The sequence below is a fragment of the Parasteatoda tepidariorum genome, chromosome X1 (assembly GCF_043381705.1).
Source record: "Parasteatoda tepidariorum isolate YZ-2023 chromosome X1, CAS_Ptep_4.0, whole genome shotgun sequence".
NCBI classification, from domain to species: domain Eukaryota; kingdom Metazoa; phylum Arthropoda; class Arachnida; order Araneae; family Theridiidae; genus Parasteatoda; species Parasteatoda tepidariorum.
In genome coordinates this window covers 54,669,913-54,688,482 of record NC_092214.1, presented here as the reverse complement: position 1 = coordinate 54,688,482, position 18,570 = coordinate 54,669,913, and the positions used below count along the sequence as shown (strand labels likewise).

General features: G+C 27.3%; 1 protein-coding gene across 1 annotated transcript in view; it reads left to right on the top strand.

The window, feature by feature from the left end:
• LOC107450102 (thymosin beta) overlaps positions 1–18,570 on the top strand; it is a 33,603-nt gene that overhangs the window by 10,623 nt on the left and 4,410 nt on the right. The window contains exons 2-5 of the mRNA XM_043042135.2: positions 9,310–9,449; positions 11,151–11,264; positions 15,914–16,036; positions 16,608–16,730. Of these exons, the coding sequence (XP_042898069.1) occupies positions 9,320–9,449; positions 11,151–11,264; positions 15,914–16,036; positions 16,608–16,730 (490 nt within the window). The 5' untranslated portion in view covers positions 9,310–9,319. The remainder of the gene's footprint in view (positions 1–9,309; positions 9,450–11,150; positions 11,265–15,913; positions 16,037–16,607; positions 16,731–18,570) is intronic.

The window sequence follows — 18,570 nt, the reverse complement described above, 5'->3', positions numbered from 1 at the left end:
TCTGCTAGAGATTTTTTGTTTTTAACTAATATAATTAGCTCAATTTAATTAAAAATTTAAAGAAAATTAAGTTTAAGTATTTGATAATAGAATCAATTTTGTTAATTAAATCGCTTAAACTGAAATTAATTGAAATAATTAAAAATTAACTAGAACAGATAATGCACTGTTTGATGTCAGAGGGAATGGTTTCACTTCATATTGGATACATAAATTTTTGGAATTGCATGCATGATTCAAGAATCATTTGTACGGCTTTGTCAAATGAAACTATATTGCAACTCACATGAGAAAGAGAAGACAAAAGAAAACACCCAAATTAATAGTGGAACTCGCTACCACCTACTTAAGAGATTGTGTCCAGGGAGGCTCCCAAAAGAATTAACATTGGTATAACCATTTACGTAATCCGTCCAACGTAATAGTTTTTTTTTTTTTTTTGTCTCCCACAGTTTATTAAATGAGGCAGTGAGAAATATGTTCTTATATCTCCATCATTTAAACTATACATGAGTTTAATTTTACTTTCTCGTTTCGATTTTTACGTAAAATTAATACGTTTTAGCGCGATGATAACTGTAGGGAAAATAGGGATACACTGTAGGGAAAAACTAAACCTGAAGTTACAAGATAAATTGCTTTTATTGGTTCCCAATAGAATTGCTAAGGGTGGAAAAACCTTGTCCATTCCTGAGAAAATCTTTTTTTAGGGGGGGGGGAAGAGTATTGAAAATTCTTTTTTTTTTCATTTTTTTTTTTTAAATTCCTAACAGAGCATAAACTCAAATCAATGCAATCTCATCTTTCTGCAGAAGTAACGAACAGTTATAAAAATATAAAACTCTTTTTTTTAAAAAATTGTTTTCTGTTTTTTTTTAATTTTAAAAAAAGTTAATTTCAAAGTTGATGCATTCAGTAATTTTTTAAATAGATTTATATAGTTAAAAATATAAAATATTGAAGTTAAACTTGACTTTCAATTAAATATAGCATGATTATTTCAGTGAAAAATATCAACGAATACACTAAAAGCCCTTGTAATTAAAATATAATAATTTAAGTTGTTTAAATGCTACTCTTTTATATTACATATAATAATTTGCATCCATTCAAATTGAAATTAGGCAGGTTGTGTTCACCATCAAAATTTTCAACAATCGCCAAAATTTTGGGTTTGTTCCCCAGAAAAAGATGTATGAAAATATTTAATTTACCTTGTTTCATGTAATCAGAAAAGAAAATGTGTAAGATAATCTCCTTCTTTTTTAATGCTCATTCTTTAGCTGTTTTAAATTAATTTCTCGAGAACACTCCAAAAAGTAACGAAAAAATAAGTCATTAATGCGCATATTTTAGAAAATTTTAATAAGCTTATTAGAAATACCTAAAAAAACAAATACGCTGTTTTAAGAATTACTGGTACATTTGAAAGCAAATCACTATTTCTGAATTAACCGCGAGTTGTATTGCGACGAAGGATTTTGTTCTCAATTTAATAGAAAGAAATATTTTTTTCTTATAATTAAATGAAATCCTTACAATTACTAGAAAAAATATGTATGAAAAGCTTAATGTAGCTGGCTTCACATATAACAGAAGGAAAAATTTGTAAGATACTCTTATTTCTTTTTAGTGCTTATTATTTATCTTTTTATAAATTATGTCTCAAGGACACTCTAAAAAGTAAACAGATTTAATTTTATTAATACGCATATTAAAATATGTGTATGCTTTAAAATAAAATATAAATTTTAATAAGTTTATTAGAAATAGCTAAAAAATAAATACACTATTGTAAGTACAATTACTAATGTATGAAAATCTTAATGCAGCTTGCTTTACATGTAACAGAAGAGAAAATGTGTAAGATATTCTCATTCCTTTTCGGGGCTTATTATTTAACTGTTTTAAAATAATGTTTTAAGGACACACTAAAAAGTAAAAAGATTTTACGCTATTATTACACATATTTTAGAAAATTTTAATGAGCTTATTAAAAATACTTTTAAAAAAATTAATGAGCTATTGTAAGTATAATTGCTAGCACATTTCAAAATAAATTACTGTCTCCAAATTAACGATGTTAGTAATTCGATGAAGAATTTTGTTCTCAATTTAATTGTAAGAAATATTTCTTTCGACCTCGTGAGGATCATGTGACTTTTTTTTTCGTTATCTGAATTAGAGAAATGAATTAGGAGATAGAAATCAAACAAGCTTGTCACACGTAGCGTTTCGGTTATATTCTAAATATCATTAGAAAAGCACATTTTTAATCATTAATAAACTACTTCTCCGAATATTACATTTCAAAAGATTAATAAAACCATTTTTTTCTATAATGCAAAAATGCTCATTGAAGCTTGAAACTCAAGTCATTTGAATGAATATAGTCTTTGTAAGTCGATGATGTTATTAAATAAATAAATAAAATATTTGATTTCCTTATCTTCTTTATCAGAATTGCAGCTATATTTCATGAATTAATGAAAAAAATATTTCGTCATGAAGCTATCAAAAAAGGGAAAAAAGGAAAATGCTACTTATCTTAATATAATTTCAAAATTAAAATCTGTATTTATTCGCAATAATTGATAAAACGTTGTTTCGATATTTATCTTTATTTAATACTTATTAATTTTATATACTTTTTAAATTACTTTTAATTACTTTTTAAATTAATTTTAATTACTTTTTAAATTACTTTTAATTACTTTTTAAATTACTTTTAAACAGATATTATTGATTATAAATAAAAAAATACCATTAAAAAACACATTCTTAATCCTTAGAAACAAAAATTTTATTAACATATTTTTCATATTATACATAAATAAATTTGTTATCTTTTTGTATTAATTTTGGTCAAAATAAGTGAAAAATATTATATTTAGTATTTTAATAATTTATGATTATGAAATACAGCATGAAATACCGATGTCTTTTTTAGTGTTGAAAATAAAATCTTCCAAACAATAATTTTTCAATTTTTCACTTATTTGCAGTTATTTAGATCTAAGAGAATTCATCACTAAAACTTCGTTAATTTAGAAAATCAATTATTAATAACTTTTCAAATAGCAATGAAAATTTTTTATTTTCAAACTACTTTTTTTGGATTTTATATTTTAGTACAAATGTAATTTCGATAATCTAACAGATTTTTATAGTGACTACTAGACTGTTTATTATAATTAAAAAATACCGAAATATATTCTTGCTTGTAATTAAAGCACCAGAAAAAATTTATAAGCGGAACAACGGTGTCCCATCTGCGTCAAAGGGTGAATAGCTTATCCTTTCTTAAGAATATTATATTTCAATAAGTAAATAATACCATTTTTTTCTATTATTCAAAAATTTCTTATTGCAGTTTGAAACAAAGGTAAACAGATTGAATATAGGATAACGTTTTCAGTAAATAAAATACATTATATCGTTATCAGAAATGCAGCTATATTTCCCTAATAAGATATACTTTAAATAAACAATTGGATTTCTGGTAGTTAGTTTCTAGGTCAGCGGTGCCCAATTTTGTTCGGCTATGGAACCCTAAATGATGGAGATTCTTTTGGCAGAACCCCAGCATTATTTAAAGAAAAATTCATTAGCAGCTGTGAATATGCCAATCAGAAAAAAAGAAGGAAAAGACTATTCATTTTGAAAATATTTAATGTGAAGAATGAAATATTTAATATTATGAATTTATTCTTGGTGAATTTCATATGCTGAAAATGAATAAAATAACCAGAATTATGATTTTCAAGAATGTAATAAACGTTGAGAATAGTTATCAGAGATATACGTCTTTATTTTTAAATTTAGTTATTTTATTTTGAGTTGAAAAGCCCGATGAGAAATGCTTGTTAAATTTTATTATTATGGCATATCCATTTCATAATTTATTCATTATATGGCTATTGAAAAAACAATAATTATAAAAAATATTTGTAGGTTTAAGTAATTATAATTAATAAATGTTCTAAAACAATTTTTTACTTAAAGTGGACCTATATTTTTTTCATTGTGACAGGATCAATGCCCAGTTTTTATCTCTATATATTAATTCAATTAATTTAATTATTTAATTAACATTAAAAAGGAAAGTTATTAACAAATTTGCTTAGAATTTGTACTAATTTCAAAATATTTTGGCTATAAAATAATTAAATTGTCTCTTAAAAGTGGAAACTTTTCAAACTGTCTAATAAATGTAAGTGCCTTAAAATTTTACATTTTGATTTAAAAAAGAAAATTATTTTATTTAAAGATATACTATTATTACCTCCATGCAGGGTGTCACTTTTTTCAGGCTCAAAGTACATATTTTTTCTATTTAAAAATAATTAAAATTTATAATTTGAAATGCGTATAAGCTTAATTTACTAGTTAGCTAGTGTAGATAAAGATTTCATTACTTAAAAATAGTTCATTGTGCTCCACTCTCCATTAATTGTTTTTTGCACAAATAGTATTTGTAAAATATTAATTATGTTAAAAGAACTCTAAACATATATCTCAAATATATCATATAAACATTTTCACGAATAAAATTAGCATGCACAATTTTTGACCCTTTATTTTGAATCTTCTGATTGTTTCTACATTGTTAGAAATTTAAGAGTGTGTTAAACATAATAGCGCTTATATTTTCTGCATTTTTAATATGGTGCTAAGTTATGTTTAACACGATACTTTGGTTTAATATGATACTCGACACTAAGTTATTGCACGATACTTTGGTTCAATTCGAACTGAAACATGGTTCAATTCGAACTGATGCATGATTAAATTCGAACTGAAACATAGTCCAATTCGAACTGAAATATTGTTAATTTCAGGATCTTATTAAAGTTGTCTCAAATTTGCATCTTATTATAGTTTAAGTATTGATATTATGGTACAAGGTTGAACTGATTTTTTGAGAATGCAATAATGATATAAATAATTTATCATTCTTAAATATTCATTATTTTGTAATGCTTCAGACTTTAGTTAATTATGATCTATAGTTTAATAGTTAATAACACCCTCGCATTTTGTTCATATTTCAGCTTTGTGACATTAACTCTTTCACGTAGAATTATTAAACATATATTTCATACTTACTATTATTTTGTATTAATTTAGGACAAAATAGGGGGAAAACATTATATTTAGCATTTTAATAATTTAAGGTTAATGAAATACAGCATTTTTCTGCGTTAAAGATGAAATCTCCAAAATAATAATCCTTCAAGTTTACACTTACTTACAGTTAGTTAGATCTAAGAGAAACAGTTGTCATCATTGAAATTTTAGTTCACAAAATCAATTATTGATAAATTTTTGAATATGAATGGAGAAAAAAAATGTCAACTACTTTTTTTTTTATTTTAGTACAAATATAATTCCGATAAGCTAACAGATATTTTGAGTAACTATTAGACTGTTTTTTATAATTAAAAAATACAAAAATATATTTTTACTTGTAATTAGAGCGTCAGAAAAAGAGGGACAGCCGTGTCTCATTTGAGTCAAAGGGCTAATTCAAAGGCTGCATTCAATTTCATCCAAAATGTATGAATTCCTCAAAATAATGCCATTTCTCATACTTGCGTGATAATGAGAGCCTGTACAAATGTTATAATATTTAAAAACAATTTAAGAAAATAAAATTTTTAATCAATTCGAGTCATTTCAAATAATTGAACATGCGCTAAAAAATTATTTATTCATTAATTTTTGCGTTACATTTTTTAACAAATAATGCATTAAGATTAAAAATTTTATTAGGAATATCACTTAAAATGAAAAGGTAATTCTTTCTAACAGCACTGTAATTGAAGTGGAAATGATGGAAAGAAAATCTTAAGCGTTCGCATGAAAGCACTTGATCCCAACAGAATTAAAATGTAAGCTACCAAAAAACCATTGGACTCATCTGCTGTAGATAGACTGTTTAAATCGGAGTTCACCCACCACATGATTACGTCAGCTAGACGAAATCTGCGTTTAGTCCCAAAATATCTGCTCCCTAGAAGACAGCTACCGAAAGTCAAATATTCTTTTCCATGCACCCACATTTCCAATCCGTAGTCTAATCTAAATTTCCAACACTCAGATTCATTTGTTTGAAACCTGGATTATTTTGTCATAGTAAGTCTGATTTTCTATTTGAAAAATATGAACCTCATTTAAGCTTCTTTTTATAGTAATTGGAGTTTCTAACTAAAATTATAACCGACGAAAAACTTATGAAGGTTTTGGAAAACTGTGCTTTAAATAGGAACAAAACTTAATTAGAAATGCGTAAATTTAAAATTTTAGCGTTTAAATTGCGATATAATAGTAAATGCAATTTTGATGATTTTTAAATGTTATTAGTTAAATAATATTAGTATTAATATTCTCATTATGATTTTTAAAAATGATAATTTTTTACGAGATTGCTTTTCTTAAAGCTTAAAATTTAAAAATTTGAGACTGCCGACACTGTTGGATGTTTTTAGTCTAAAAATAATTTCTAGTTTGNTAAGTTCAAACTACTAATTACTTTTTTGTAATAAATTTGGTTAATATCAAAAATGACTGGTTATAATATACAAAAACAAAAATACATGATTAATATTGTAAACAACCCATACGTTACAAAGTGTAGAGTGTAGAGTCAGTCTAAGTCTATCAATAAAATTTTAAAATAAATTGCTATTTTTCAGCAAAACATTTAATATAATTAAAAACACAATAAAGATTAATTGATTTTTTGCATTTAAAATATGTTAAATAAATCCTGTCTAGCATATTAAGACGAAATCAATTCCAAAGAATAAATTTATCAGTTTCCAATTTTTGTTATAAATTTTTTATCGATGAATATTTCATATTCTTTTAAGGATATTTTGCATCGAAAAAAATAATTTCTGTGAACTTTAAATGGGGCGCTAAATATTAAGATTAATGAATTAAGGTATTGTTAGTTTAAAAAAAAAACAGTTGTTTATAAAAGAAGAGCATTTTTTTTATTTTATTATCTTTTGCTATTTCTTAAGTTAATGCTTATTTGAACTAACCTTAAAATATTTTCTGTTTGATTAGATAAAAATATTACTTTCAAAATAGCTATATCGATGTTTATATTACTAAGAAAGTAATTTTGTAACAGAAAGTTAAACTTAGTACATTATATTATATTTTCATCTAAATGATAAACAATCATTTACAAATCCTTGGTTCACTTTTAAAACTAAGCTATCAAAAATGATAATTGAATTAAATAGTTGGTTATTGTGTTTGGAAATTTTTTTGGGGGGAGGGGGAGAGGGAGTTAGTTATTCTTCTTCTCGCACTAACACTCTCTCATTTTTTCAACCAATATTCTTTTCTTAACTATTTTTTCTTCACAAAAATGATGAATTTATTAACCTGAACAATTTTTTCATCAAAATAATATTTTTAATGACAACTATTGTTTTATTATGTTTATTATATAATTAACTTTAAATACATTCATATTAGGCTTTATGTATACGGTGTCTGGCAAAAATGGTAATCCATTACTTTGTATACAAATGATTTTTAAAACGGAGAAATTAAATGTTAAGGATTTTTTTGTATATTTCGATTCGATGTTATTATAACTTGTTCGAAACATCAACTTTTTCATAAAAGATGAAATCAATTTTACATGTAGCTAGAGCGAGCGAAAGACGAGCTGAAATTGAAGTACTTTATAACTTCTTTATCGGAGGGAAGTATACTTCCCACCATCGTCATTGATTTGAGAGTTATTGCATCTCAATAGGGTGCCGTGAAAGATTACAGATTTTAGTAGCAAAAAGCACTTTCAACTTAAGTTTATATTCTATTTTAACAAATATAATATTCAAAATAATATTTTACAAATTCTCCTTATGCGTAATAGTGTATTTCGCTTTTTTCTTTTCTAAAATTATTATTATTTCGTTATTATCCTGAATACTATGTACTTCCAGTAAAAATTAATTTTGACCAGTGTTTTTAAATTCAATATGATAGCAAAGGATTGAAATTGCTTAGGAGATTAGTTATGGAAAAATAAACACCAACATTCCCATGCTGACAATAAGTTTTTGCTGTATACAATGCTGTTATCTAATGGAAATCCCAGAAATTTAAATACCTATTTGCAAACATTACTAAGAAATAGTTAGTGCAAAAATGATAACTTAGGAAAAAATATGGCTTATGACTATATTGCCCCAAGATCTTCATATTTTAAATGTCAAAATTGTTCATACTACGAGTGCGTTTATAGTGATTAAAAATGTAAAGATATAAAATCATTTTATTTTCACTTTGCCCTTTTTTTCCTTACATAGTAACTTTTTCAAAAGTATACTTAAAACCTTATTGATCCCTGAGACCTGCTTGCCTGTTATATTCTCATTTGTGTTCTATAGGGTACTGTTATGTATATACTTACTATTATTTTGTATTAATTTAGGACAAAATAGGGGGAAAACATTANAGCTACACACATAAAAAAATAACTTAATTGCAATTTTTAAATGCAAATAGTAAAATTCTAAAAACAGCAACAAAAAAACTATCAGAAAAAAAAGCAAAACAAAATTATAATAAGTATATTTTACTTTTACTCTTCAAACTCACAAAATTCAGTGTCAATTTAATACAGACATAGATAAGCATCCAATAATCATACATAATTTGTAAGGAATTGATATCCAGAAATAAAGATAATAAACATGTCATTGGCAACATGCCAAAAATACAAATAAGCCTAATTGATAAGTTTGTGATTGTGCCAACAATGTGTTAAAAATGAGTTTTCTGTCAAGTTAAATTAATTGTCATTTTAATAAAACTTGTTCTATATTTATATACAGATACCTACCCTTCACCAATTGACAGACTTTAACAACATAAGTATGAGGATGCTCAATAGCAAGAACAAATCCTAAAAATAAAAAAGTTATTATAGAAGTGGTGAGGTCTGCTAATACACAATTTAGAAAATTAAATTGAACACCTGCTTTACAACCAATTTCTTTTTCATAGAATTTTACGCAATATATATATATATATATATATACACACATTTATATAATGAAAATTTTTTATTGGTTATTTGAAATGTATAGTCTAGTAATTGCGTATTATAACAAGTCATCCTCTTTAAAAAATACTTAACACATTATTTATATGTGGCATTCAAACAAAATTCTTTACTATATAGATGACTGATGATAAAAGTACAAGAAATATTGAAATATGAAACTTTTTCTCCCTTTTAAAGCTTTACATGACTATTATTTTTACTCGTATTAGGTGTGTGAGAATGGCCAGTCCAACAAAAGAAGAACTCCCAAAAGTCTCAAGTGCATTCAAAAATGAACTGGAAAAATTTGATGCGGGGAAAATGAAACATGCAGATACTAAAGAAAAAAATCCTTTACCTTCAAAAGAAGGTTAAGTAGAATAAGTCTTTTCAATATACCTTTTCTTCCGAATTAATGTTGTTATAATAACAAACAATACTTTTTCTGTTTGAAGTAAAATAGTTTATTGGAAATTATATTTATTATAACATTTTGCTATGAATTGAATTTGCTCCCATCAGAAAATTTTCTTTAATCATTAGAACTAATCAGAATTGTAACCTCAGGAATAAGCTACAATCGTAATCTGAAAATATACAGAGTATTTCGCAATCACCACCCTTTAAATACATTTTTAAAACCTTGGTCTAAATTAATTATTTTACTCTTTGAGAATCGCACTTTAATATATAAGTGGAAAACATAAAGAGAAAAGGGATCAAAAATGTAGTATCATATTTGATTGCTGCAGGTAGCTGAGATAAAGGGAAAAGCTATTGGTAAAAAGGCCTTTAAATTTCGCACGGCACTTAAACTGGTTTCAACGTTTTTAATCTCGGATTAATTAATTGTAATTTATTAGATTTTGATGAGGTTTTAGTTTTTTCCTCTCTAAAATTTTAGCTTGCGTGCATAGTTCTTTTTACTTCATTTTTGACAAAGTTTTTAAAAATGAATGAGGGTGGTGTTTACGAAACAACGCATAGATGTTAGCTTTCATGTACATCTTGTACACGTGGAAAAAATAAGCATTTGAGAATTGCATAAGCTACATCACGATAGATTGGGATGCTTTATAAGTGGAATTAATAAGTTCAAACTACTAATTACTTTTTTGTAATAAATTTGGTTAATATCAAAAATGACTGGTTATAATATACAAAAACAAAAATACATGATTAATATTGTAAAATATTCGAAATTTCATAAACTTTTTTACGAAACTTAATATTATTACTCTTCCTAACATATCAGTAAATTTGCCTTATTTATGTTAAATGAATTATTATAACTAGTTATTTTGAATTTTAATATAAACAATAAGAATAATTTGTTAAAGTTATTAAGCAATAAGCTGTAATAAACAGTTGGAATAATGAAACAAATTTAATGAATTACATCATTATATTAAATCTTGTTAGATATTAAGCAAAATGATCTATAGAAATAATTAAATTTTGAATATTTTATCATAATTACCTACCCGACTGTTAGGGTTACAATTTATAAAACTAGTTATTTTGCAAATCAACCAACTGATCAAATGAATAATTTGCGTAAAGATAACATATATTTTATTTCGCTTCAACGAAACCTATCACAATTTTTTCCGGTAAAGATGATGAAGCTTATTTATTTTTTTAATTTTATTCATTTTATTTATTTTATTCACAAAAATCGTTATTCTGATAATGTTAGTTTTTGATCAGGGACAATAAATGAAAGTTTTGTTTTTATTACTCATATCTGTAATGAAACATTCGCTATGTTTTACAAAATAGTTTTCTCTGGATGTGAAAAATTCTGAAGATAAAAGAAAAATTAATCCATAATTTATTAAAATAAAAAATTCCTTAAATTGGCTTTTAAAATATTTGATAAAAATACACATTATTTTATAATTAATCGAAGTATAATCGTAATAATTAAAATGACAATATTTACTCGTTCAATGATATTCCTCACTTTTCTTAGATACTAATTATAATTTCAGCAGCAAATTTATGTATTTAAGTTTTCTTTTACACAAAAATCTGATAAGTATTGTTTTTGTTTTGTTAATGTAATCAGATGTTTTACAAGAAAAACAACATCATGAACTGCTAACAGGTGTATCAACATTCAACAAAGCCAAACTAAAACGCACCAACACAAAGGAGAAGATTGTTTTACCGACCAAAGAAGGTTGATTCTAAAAATATCTGCCTGATTTCGATAACACGAAACTTCAACAAATACTAATTGCAAATAAAGGCTGCGCATTAAATAAACTTCTTCAAATTCTATTAACAACTTACTAGTGCTTTCAATGTCTGCTCATTTTCAAATTTTTAGAGCTCATTCTTGACATAATATGTTAATCGAAAGCGAATTCTTCAATGCTTAATGATCTGCAATAGTGTTAACTGCAATCTGCAATGGTGATTAACTGCTTTAGTTTTAATAGAAACTCACAAAATGCTTAATGATTTTTAATAGCTTTGATTAAATGCTTTGATTGATATTTCATTATAGCTTAAGATTAATAGTTATTTTAATTAATTTTAGATTATTAGATGCAAAATCTACTAACTGTATTTTAGATAAAAGGTGGGGAAAAAAACATAACAAACTATATTACGAAGCGTGTTAACAGGAATTTTCAGGAAATTAAAATATCAAGCTAATGAATAAAGTATCCCATTATTATAGAGATTTAGCACTTTAACGTAATATCTCTGGTGATCGTGAATAAAGGTTTTGCGTAGCGAGGTAGCTACAGAACAAACTCGGTTCTCTTCACAGCATGTGCAGAATAAATGTGAACGTGGGAGATGCTACTTATGCAATACTCTTTGTAAATAGAATACTATCGTTCAATAGAAAAATCAACTTAGGCGTCAAAAATTCAATATCGAGATTTTAATATATTTGGCATTTAGCACATAAGCTACATATTTCAAAATGATTTGTTTTTTCAAAAATAAATTTTTCTCTATCAGTTTTCGCGAATTCTATTTCATCGTGGATTGTGTTAACAATGGAAAGAAAATAGTTATCAAGTAAGTTAATAGTTATAGAGCATGTCACGATGTAGCGATGTTTTTTCAATTGTACTGCACATTTAAAATTATTTTTGTAATAGCAAGTTTAAGAAAGCTCAATATACACGCAAGTGTTTTCAAAGCTGCTAGTGAACACAAAATGTATAAGGTATTTATTTCATCCTCCCCCCCAAATGAAATGATTACCATCAATTATGAAATGAATTATTTAATGTGGGAGGACCACAAAAACAATCGGTCCATCGACCAACAAATTAAATATGCTAGTAAAAATGGTACAAAGTGGTAAAAAGCACGAAGTGGATGAAAACTTATCGTTAAACATGCGGTTGAAAGCCCGAACAATCAATGTAGGTTTCGGCGATAAAAAACAACTACAAAAGGGATTACAAACTTATGCACAACAAAAAAATTATTTTATTAATTATTTTAACAGTTATTCAAAGTGGCATCCACTGACGTCATTGCACAGTCTACAACAACATAAAAATGATTCCCGGACGTATTTGAAGAAGCCAAACGTGCTTTTGATGTCTGCCTAGCACCTTTCTTCTCCTCTAGATTTAGAGCCTGACCGAGTTTTTCGTGATTTTCACGCTCTCAACGTGGTTTGCAACTATATCACAGTAAAAGCTCGTTATAACGACAATTCACAATAGCAGAAGGTATAAACGTTACACCGAGCTTGTCGTTATAAGCAAATATACATATTTAATATTAAAATAGTAATAAAAAATATCAATTGCAATGGTATGCAATAAACTTAGAAGTCATTAATAACACTGAATGTTCATTTCAATAATAAGATGCTAAGAAAAAAATAAAGGCCATGGTGGGTATGTGGTCAACAAATGTATGCGGTTGGTATACGAATATCTCTGACAAACGTTGCAGCAGTCCTAAAATGAAAAAAGATGTTCTTTTATTTTGTTATGAGAAATATAACAGCCTTCATTCATGCATGTTTGCTATATGAATATTAAAGATTGAGATAGTAAAAAAGAAATATGGTATAATGATGCTCGATTTTTTTACTTTTCTGTATTGATACTAGATATTAACAAAAAATCTATTCCATTTCGTCCCATTTTATATAATATATATAATAATATGCACTTAAAGAGCAGAAAAATGTATTATTTTCAACAAAAAAATAAATAAATAAAAATTGTCGCAATAGTTGAAGGTTAGAAAATTCTTAATTCGTTATAAACAAGCAATTTTTTAAACTTTAAAAATTTTTTAATAATTTTTTTGTATTATATGGTTTTTTGGGAATTTTTCGTATTAACGGTGTGCCAGAGTCGTTATATCGAAATTTTACTGTGTATATACTTTTTTCACTATGCTACAAACCACACCTGCAATCCAAACATAGAAGAATTTTATTTTTTTCACTTCTGTTCTAAACACGAAATGTGACGCTCGACATGACTTTTTTTTTTATTGTAAAAATTTATTTTTAATTTTTTAATTTACATGATCCTTTTTTGTGAAGTTGTGTGGAAAAACGGGCATGACTATAAATTTCAATTTTTCACCTACAACGTATTTTATGGACGATAACTTTAAAAATTTCAGTGGTGAGTTTTTCACAGTGAAGTCACACATTTAAAATTCTTAATGTACTGTGTGTCGCGTCATTCTGAAGCAATCTATCACTGAAATTTTTTTCTAGAGCTTGTAAATTATGCTTGTTTCTAAGCATGAAAAGTGTAAGCGTCGTTAAATTCTTTAGATCAATTAGGATAACCAATATTATTTTTTAATTTTTTGCAAAAACTGTGATTTTTTCCTTTTCCTTTTGAAGTATATGAATTTTTTTCCAAAAAGGTTACTGTTGATTTAAAGAAAACCCATGCATGAATATTGTATTTTAAATTTCAATTATTTATTTATTTGTGTTGAAGTTCATAACTTTTAAGTTATATTTATATTTATGCATGAAAGCGTAAATGTGTTTTTTTAGTATATTAGAACATTATTGTTAAATTTATCTGTATTCCACTTACTAAAGTGTGCACTGTTATCTGCCAGTGCTGACGCAAGAAAAAGTGTATGAAAGAAAGCAACAATGCCTACAGAATCTAGTTGGTTTTGATCGAAGTAAATTGAAGAAAACTGTTACAGTAGAAAAAAATTTTCTTCCAACCAAAGAAGGTTTCATATTTTAATATATTATCAGCATGTTTGCTCATAACAGGATTGATGCACGTTGAAAGTAACAAAATTTTTACCTGTATAAATTATACAGTACTAATAACTCACTATTTTATCCATGCGTTTAATATTTTTATCCTAGTAGAAATTCCCGAATTATTGACTCATTTTATTATGAGAGCTTTAATTCATTTTTTTTTTCCTACAGGGTGTCCCAAAATCTACGCAAGCAATAATTTTGAGAGGCATTAAAAAGTATGCACTTTAGGGTTGTGTATGGAATATCTTATACGTAAATGGTTTCCACTGTAAAATGGAAACACAGGTTTTAAATTAAAAATTTGCTCTTCGTTTTAATTCATAAATTATGCACCATGGATGGCTGACCGTGTGAAGCTAAGTGCAGATGGCGCTGATGATCAAAATTAGTCGTAAGACTTCTGAGTTACTACTTTTGACTGATTTTTACGCCTGAGCTTGAAAAAAAGCGTCATTCAATATTATTATACTTGTAGTGTTTTCAATATAACGCGTTCTTTTAATTTAACTTTTAACGAAACAAACAACAAATGTATTTGGAAGATTCCGTAAGCTTGCTATGATGCTAACCAAAGGTAAAACAAACGGTACTATATTTGTGTAAAAACACAAATATACCCAAATAAGAAATGACACTCAAAACACGGCAAACCTTGCACTTTATTTATGCAGTGATATTAATTTTGTTAAATATGTTTTAGGCTCATGACTTGTTAAAATTTATAAATTACAGTAAACTCTTATGAATGGTAAAATTACGTGTAAATTTAAACTCAAAACACAATAATAAAACTTCCTAGAACATTAAGCCTCGTAAGCATGACATAAGCGGAGGGATACACCGGAAGTTTTCTAAATTTCTTCTGGTTTCAAGAAGCTTGTCATTGTTTACATTCCGTTAACCATCTATAAGGTTACGTATGGAACAGCGTATGGAGTAAATGATTTCCTCTGTTTTGCTGGTACATGCAGACTAAAATTGCTGAAATTTTCAGTGGCCATCTTGCATAAATGTGGTTGAATTTACCAGACAGCACTAAATTTCTACATTTAAGGCTTGACTGGTAGTGGGTTTGTTGGCATCCCACATTAAATTGCATGATCTGGGCGGAAATTCTGATTTTAACCGTGGAAACGCGTTTTTCCTCGCGTTTTTCTAATTTTTAATGACCCTAAACTGTCATCTTTTTCTTCTTTCGTTGGTGACAATTTATTACAACTATTAAACAGAATTGAAAAGTTGTGTGAATTTTGGAACACCCTTTATCAACATTAACAAATTTTAACCAGGGATTTTGCAATTCATTCCTTTTTTTGTAATAACTAGGTCAAACAAATAATTTTTGCTCTACTCTTATAAAATTTACCCATAATTTTTTTAATGACTAAAGAATTTCTTCAATAATAATTTGCATCTTTAAATTTATTTGTTAATGTTGGTATAACATGAGATCCTACTAATATGAATTACTTTGTCATTTTTATTTAATACGTATTATTATTATGCATGACGTTTTATTAATATGTTGCATAAAGCTTTTCATTTACTAACAAACATGGCAAACTTACTTTCTTTCCCATCTAATACAGTAATTGATCAAGAGAAAGCAAATCAAGGTTATGGTGCAATTCTCCAAGGTATTGAATCATTTGATACTGCCAAACTAAAACCAACCGAGACTCAAGAAAAAAATCCTTTGCCAACAAAAGAAGGTTCTTTAACTTTTTTCTATTTAAATTAAAATTTATATTTGTATAGCAGCACATAAATCACTATTTTAACCAGTTAAACGTGTTTGGTATGTATAATCATATGGTCAAATCTCTATTGCAGTGCGTATATAATTGTCATAAAAAATGGAAAATTACCATTGACTATAAAAACTCAAAATTTCAATAAAATACAAAATAGCATTAGTTGGTGATAAGTTTCCTTCATGTTTTCAATCGAACTGCTAAGTATTTTATATTGCAGGTGTGCGATAAGCGTTGATTTGCAGAGAAATTGCTTAAACAATTAGCAGAGCAAATACTAGGCGTTTGAGTCGCTGAGGCTCAGGGGATAGAGCACTCGCCTACCAATGAAGTGACCCAGGTTCGAATCCTTGCGGTGGCTGGTTGATACGAATTCTGATTCCTTTTCACAACAACCACTGCGTTGACATAAAATATCCTCATTAATAGACGGATCATGGATTAGAATTCCCTTGTNTTAATATGTTGCATAAAGCTTTTCATTTACTAACAAACATGGCAAACTTACTTTCTTTCCCATCTAATACAGTAATTGATCAAGAGAAAGCAAATCAAGGTTATGGTGCAATTCTCCAAGGTATTGAATCATTTGATACTGCCAAACTAAAACCAACCGAGACTCAAGAAAAAAATCCTTTGCCAACAAAAGAAGGTTCTTTAAATTTTTCTATTTGAATTAAAATTTCTATTTGTATAGCAGCACATAAAACAATATTTTAACCAGTTAAGCGTGTATAATCGTATGGTCAAATCTCCATTGCAGAGCATATATAATTGTCATAAAAAATGGAAAATTACCATTGATTATAAAAACTCAAAATTTCAATAAAATACGAAATAACATTATTTGGTCATATTCCTTTATGTTTTCAATCGAACTGCTAAGTATTTTATATTGCGGATGCGCGATGAGCATTGATTTGCTGAGAAATTGCTTAAGCAATTAGCAGAGCTAATACTGGCCGTTTAAGTCGCGGTGGCTCAGGGGATAGAGCAATCGCCTCCCAATGAAGTGACCCTGGTTCGAATCCTTGCTGTGGCTGGTTGATACGAATTCTGCTTCCTTTTCACAACAACCATTGTGCTGACATAAAATATCCTCATTAATAGACGGGTCATGAGTTGTCATCGGTCTAACCGTGGGAAGTTTTCATGGCTTTCCTCACCATGTAACGCAAATGCGGGTTAGTTCCATCAAAAACACCTCCGCAAAATCTAGTTTGTCCCAACGCTTGACCAAGGAGTTTCCTTGTCTTTCGGATTGGTTTCAGAATTACAAGGCTGCAGAGTTGAACATTAATAGTCGTAAACTTAGAATTGGGTCGGTTGTTCAACGCTGATTATAAAATTAAATAAAATACTGACCTTTTGCTCAACGAGAATTGAATAGAAGAATCCGAACCATTCGATTCAAAAGCTCTCCCTTCCTCGCTTACGCCTGGTATTATTCTTATACTATATCTCTTGTATTTTATTATTATTATTATTTTAATTTTTAAACAAGTTTCTAATAACGGTTATCTTTTCAGAGCTGAATTGTTAATTTTTTATTAAGTAAAACTTTTATAATTTTACGTTTTTCGTAAGATTTATAATAGGCCCATTTGCTCCGCGTTTGACGAGTATAATGCACGTCATAGCTTGAATTTTATTCTGCATCCTGTAGGGAAAGTCAATAATTAAATTCCACGCTTAACTGGTTAAGAAAAATCAATATGAGTATTTTCAAACTTAGAAAGAATTTAGTTAGATTTTCTTTTTCTTTATAGTTTGCACGAAGCATGACTAACAAATATTTTTACTAGTAACATTACATAATGTAATATTTTATGTGTATTTAAAAATATTAATTGTTTAGAACAAATTCAAGACTTGTAGTTCAAAAGGTTTAACTAAGTGTCAAATGTTTGTTTCCAGGAAACTGATAACCTGTATATAAAGAAATACAGTGCGCACACATATTATGCACTAAACGATATTCACATATTATGCATTAAACGATAGGTTCACCTGCAGTATTCAAAAATTCCAATTCTCAATTGACAATTTTGGCTCATATAATTAAGCTATAAGTGTTTAAGTATTAAGGATGCAATTTGTTAAAGATAAAAAATTCATTTTATTATTTTCGTAATTTTGCATTTTAACAACATTTCAAAAAGATGGACATGCTTTTATAAATATTTGCACTCAAACGTCGGTTAACACACAATTTGCAATAATATCATAGTTTAATCTTATTGCGGATTACGCTGGTTACTGTGGTGCTAAAATTGATTTCGATGGTTTTTTAATAGGAATGTAATGTTCACCTATTTGCAATCCATTGAAATTTTTGGTGGTATTAAATTGAATGCAAATGGTATTGCTGTCTGTTGCTGGTAGAGAAGTTGGAAAGTGATGTATGTCAAAAAAAACAAACAGGGAAAGTCAAATAGAGTAATAGCTATACTTTTCAAATAAGGTCAAAATATTTTTACCATGAATATCGG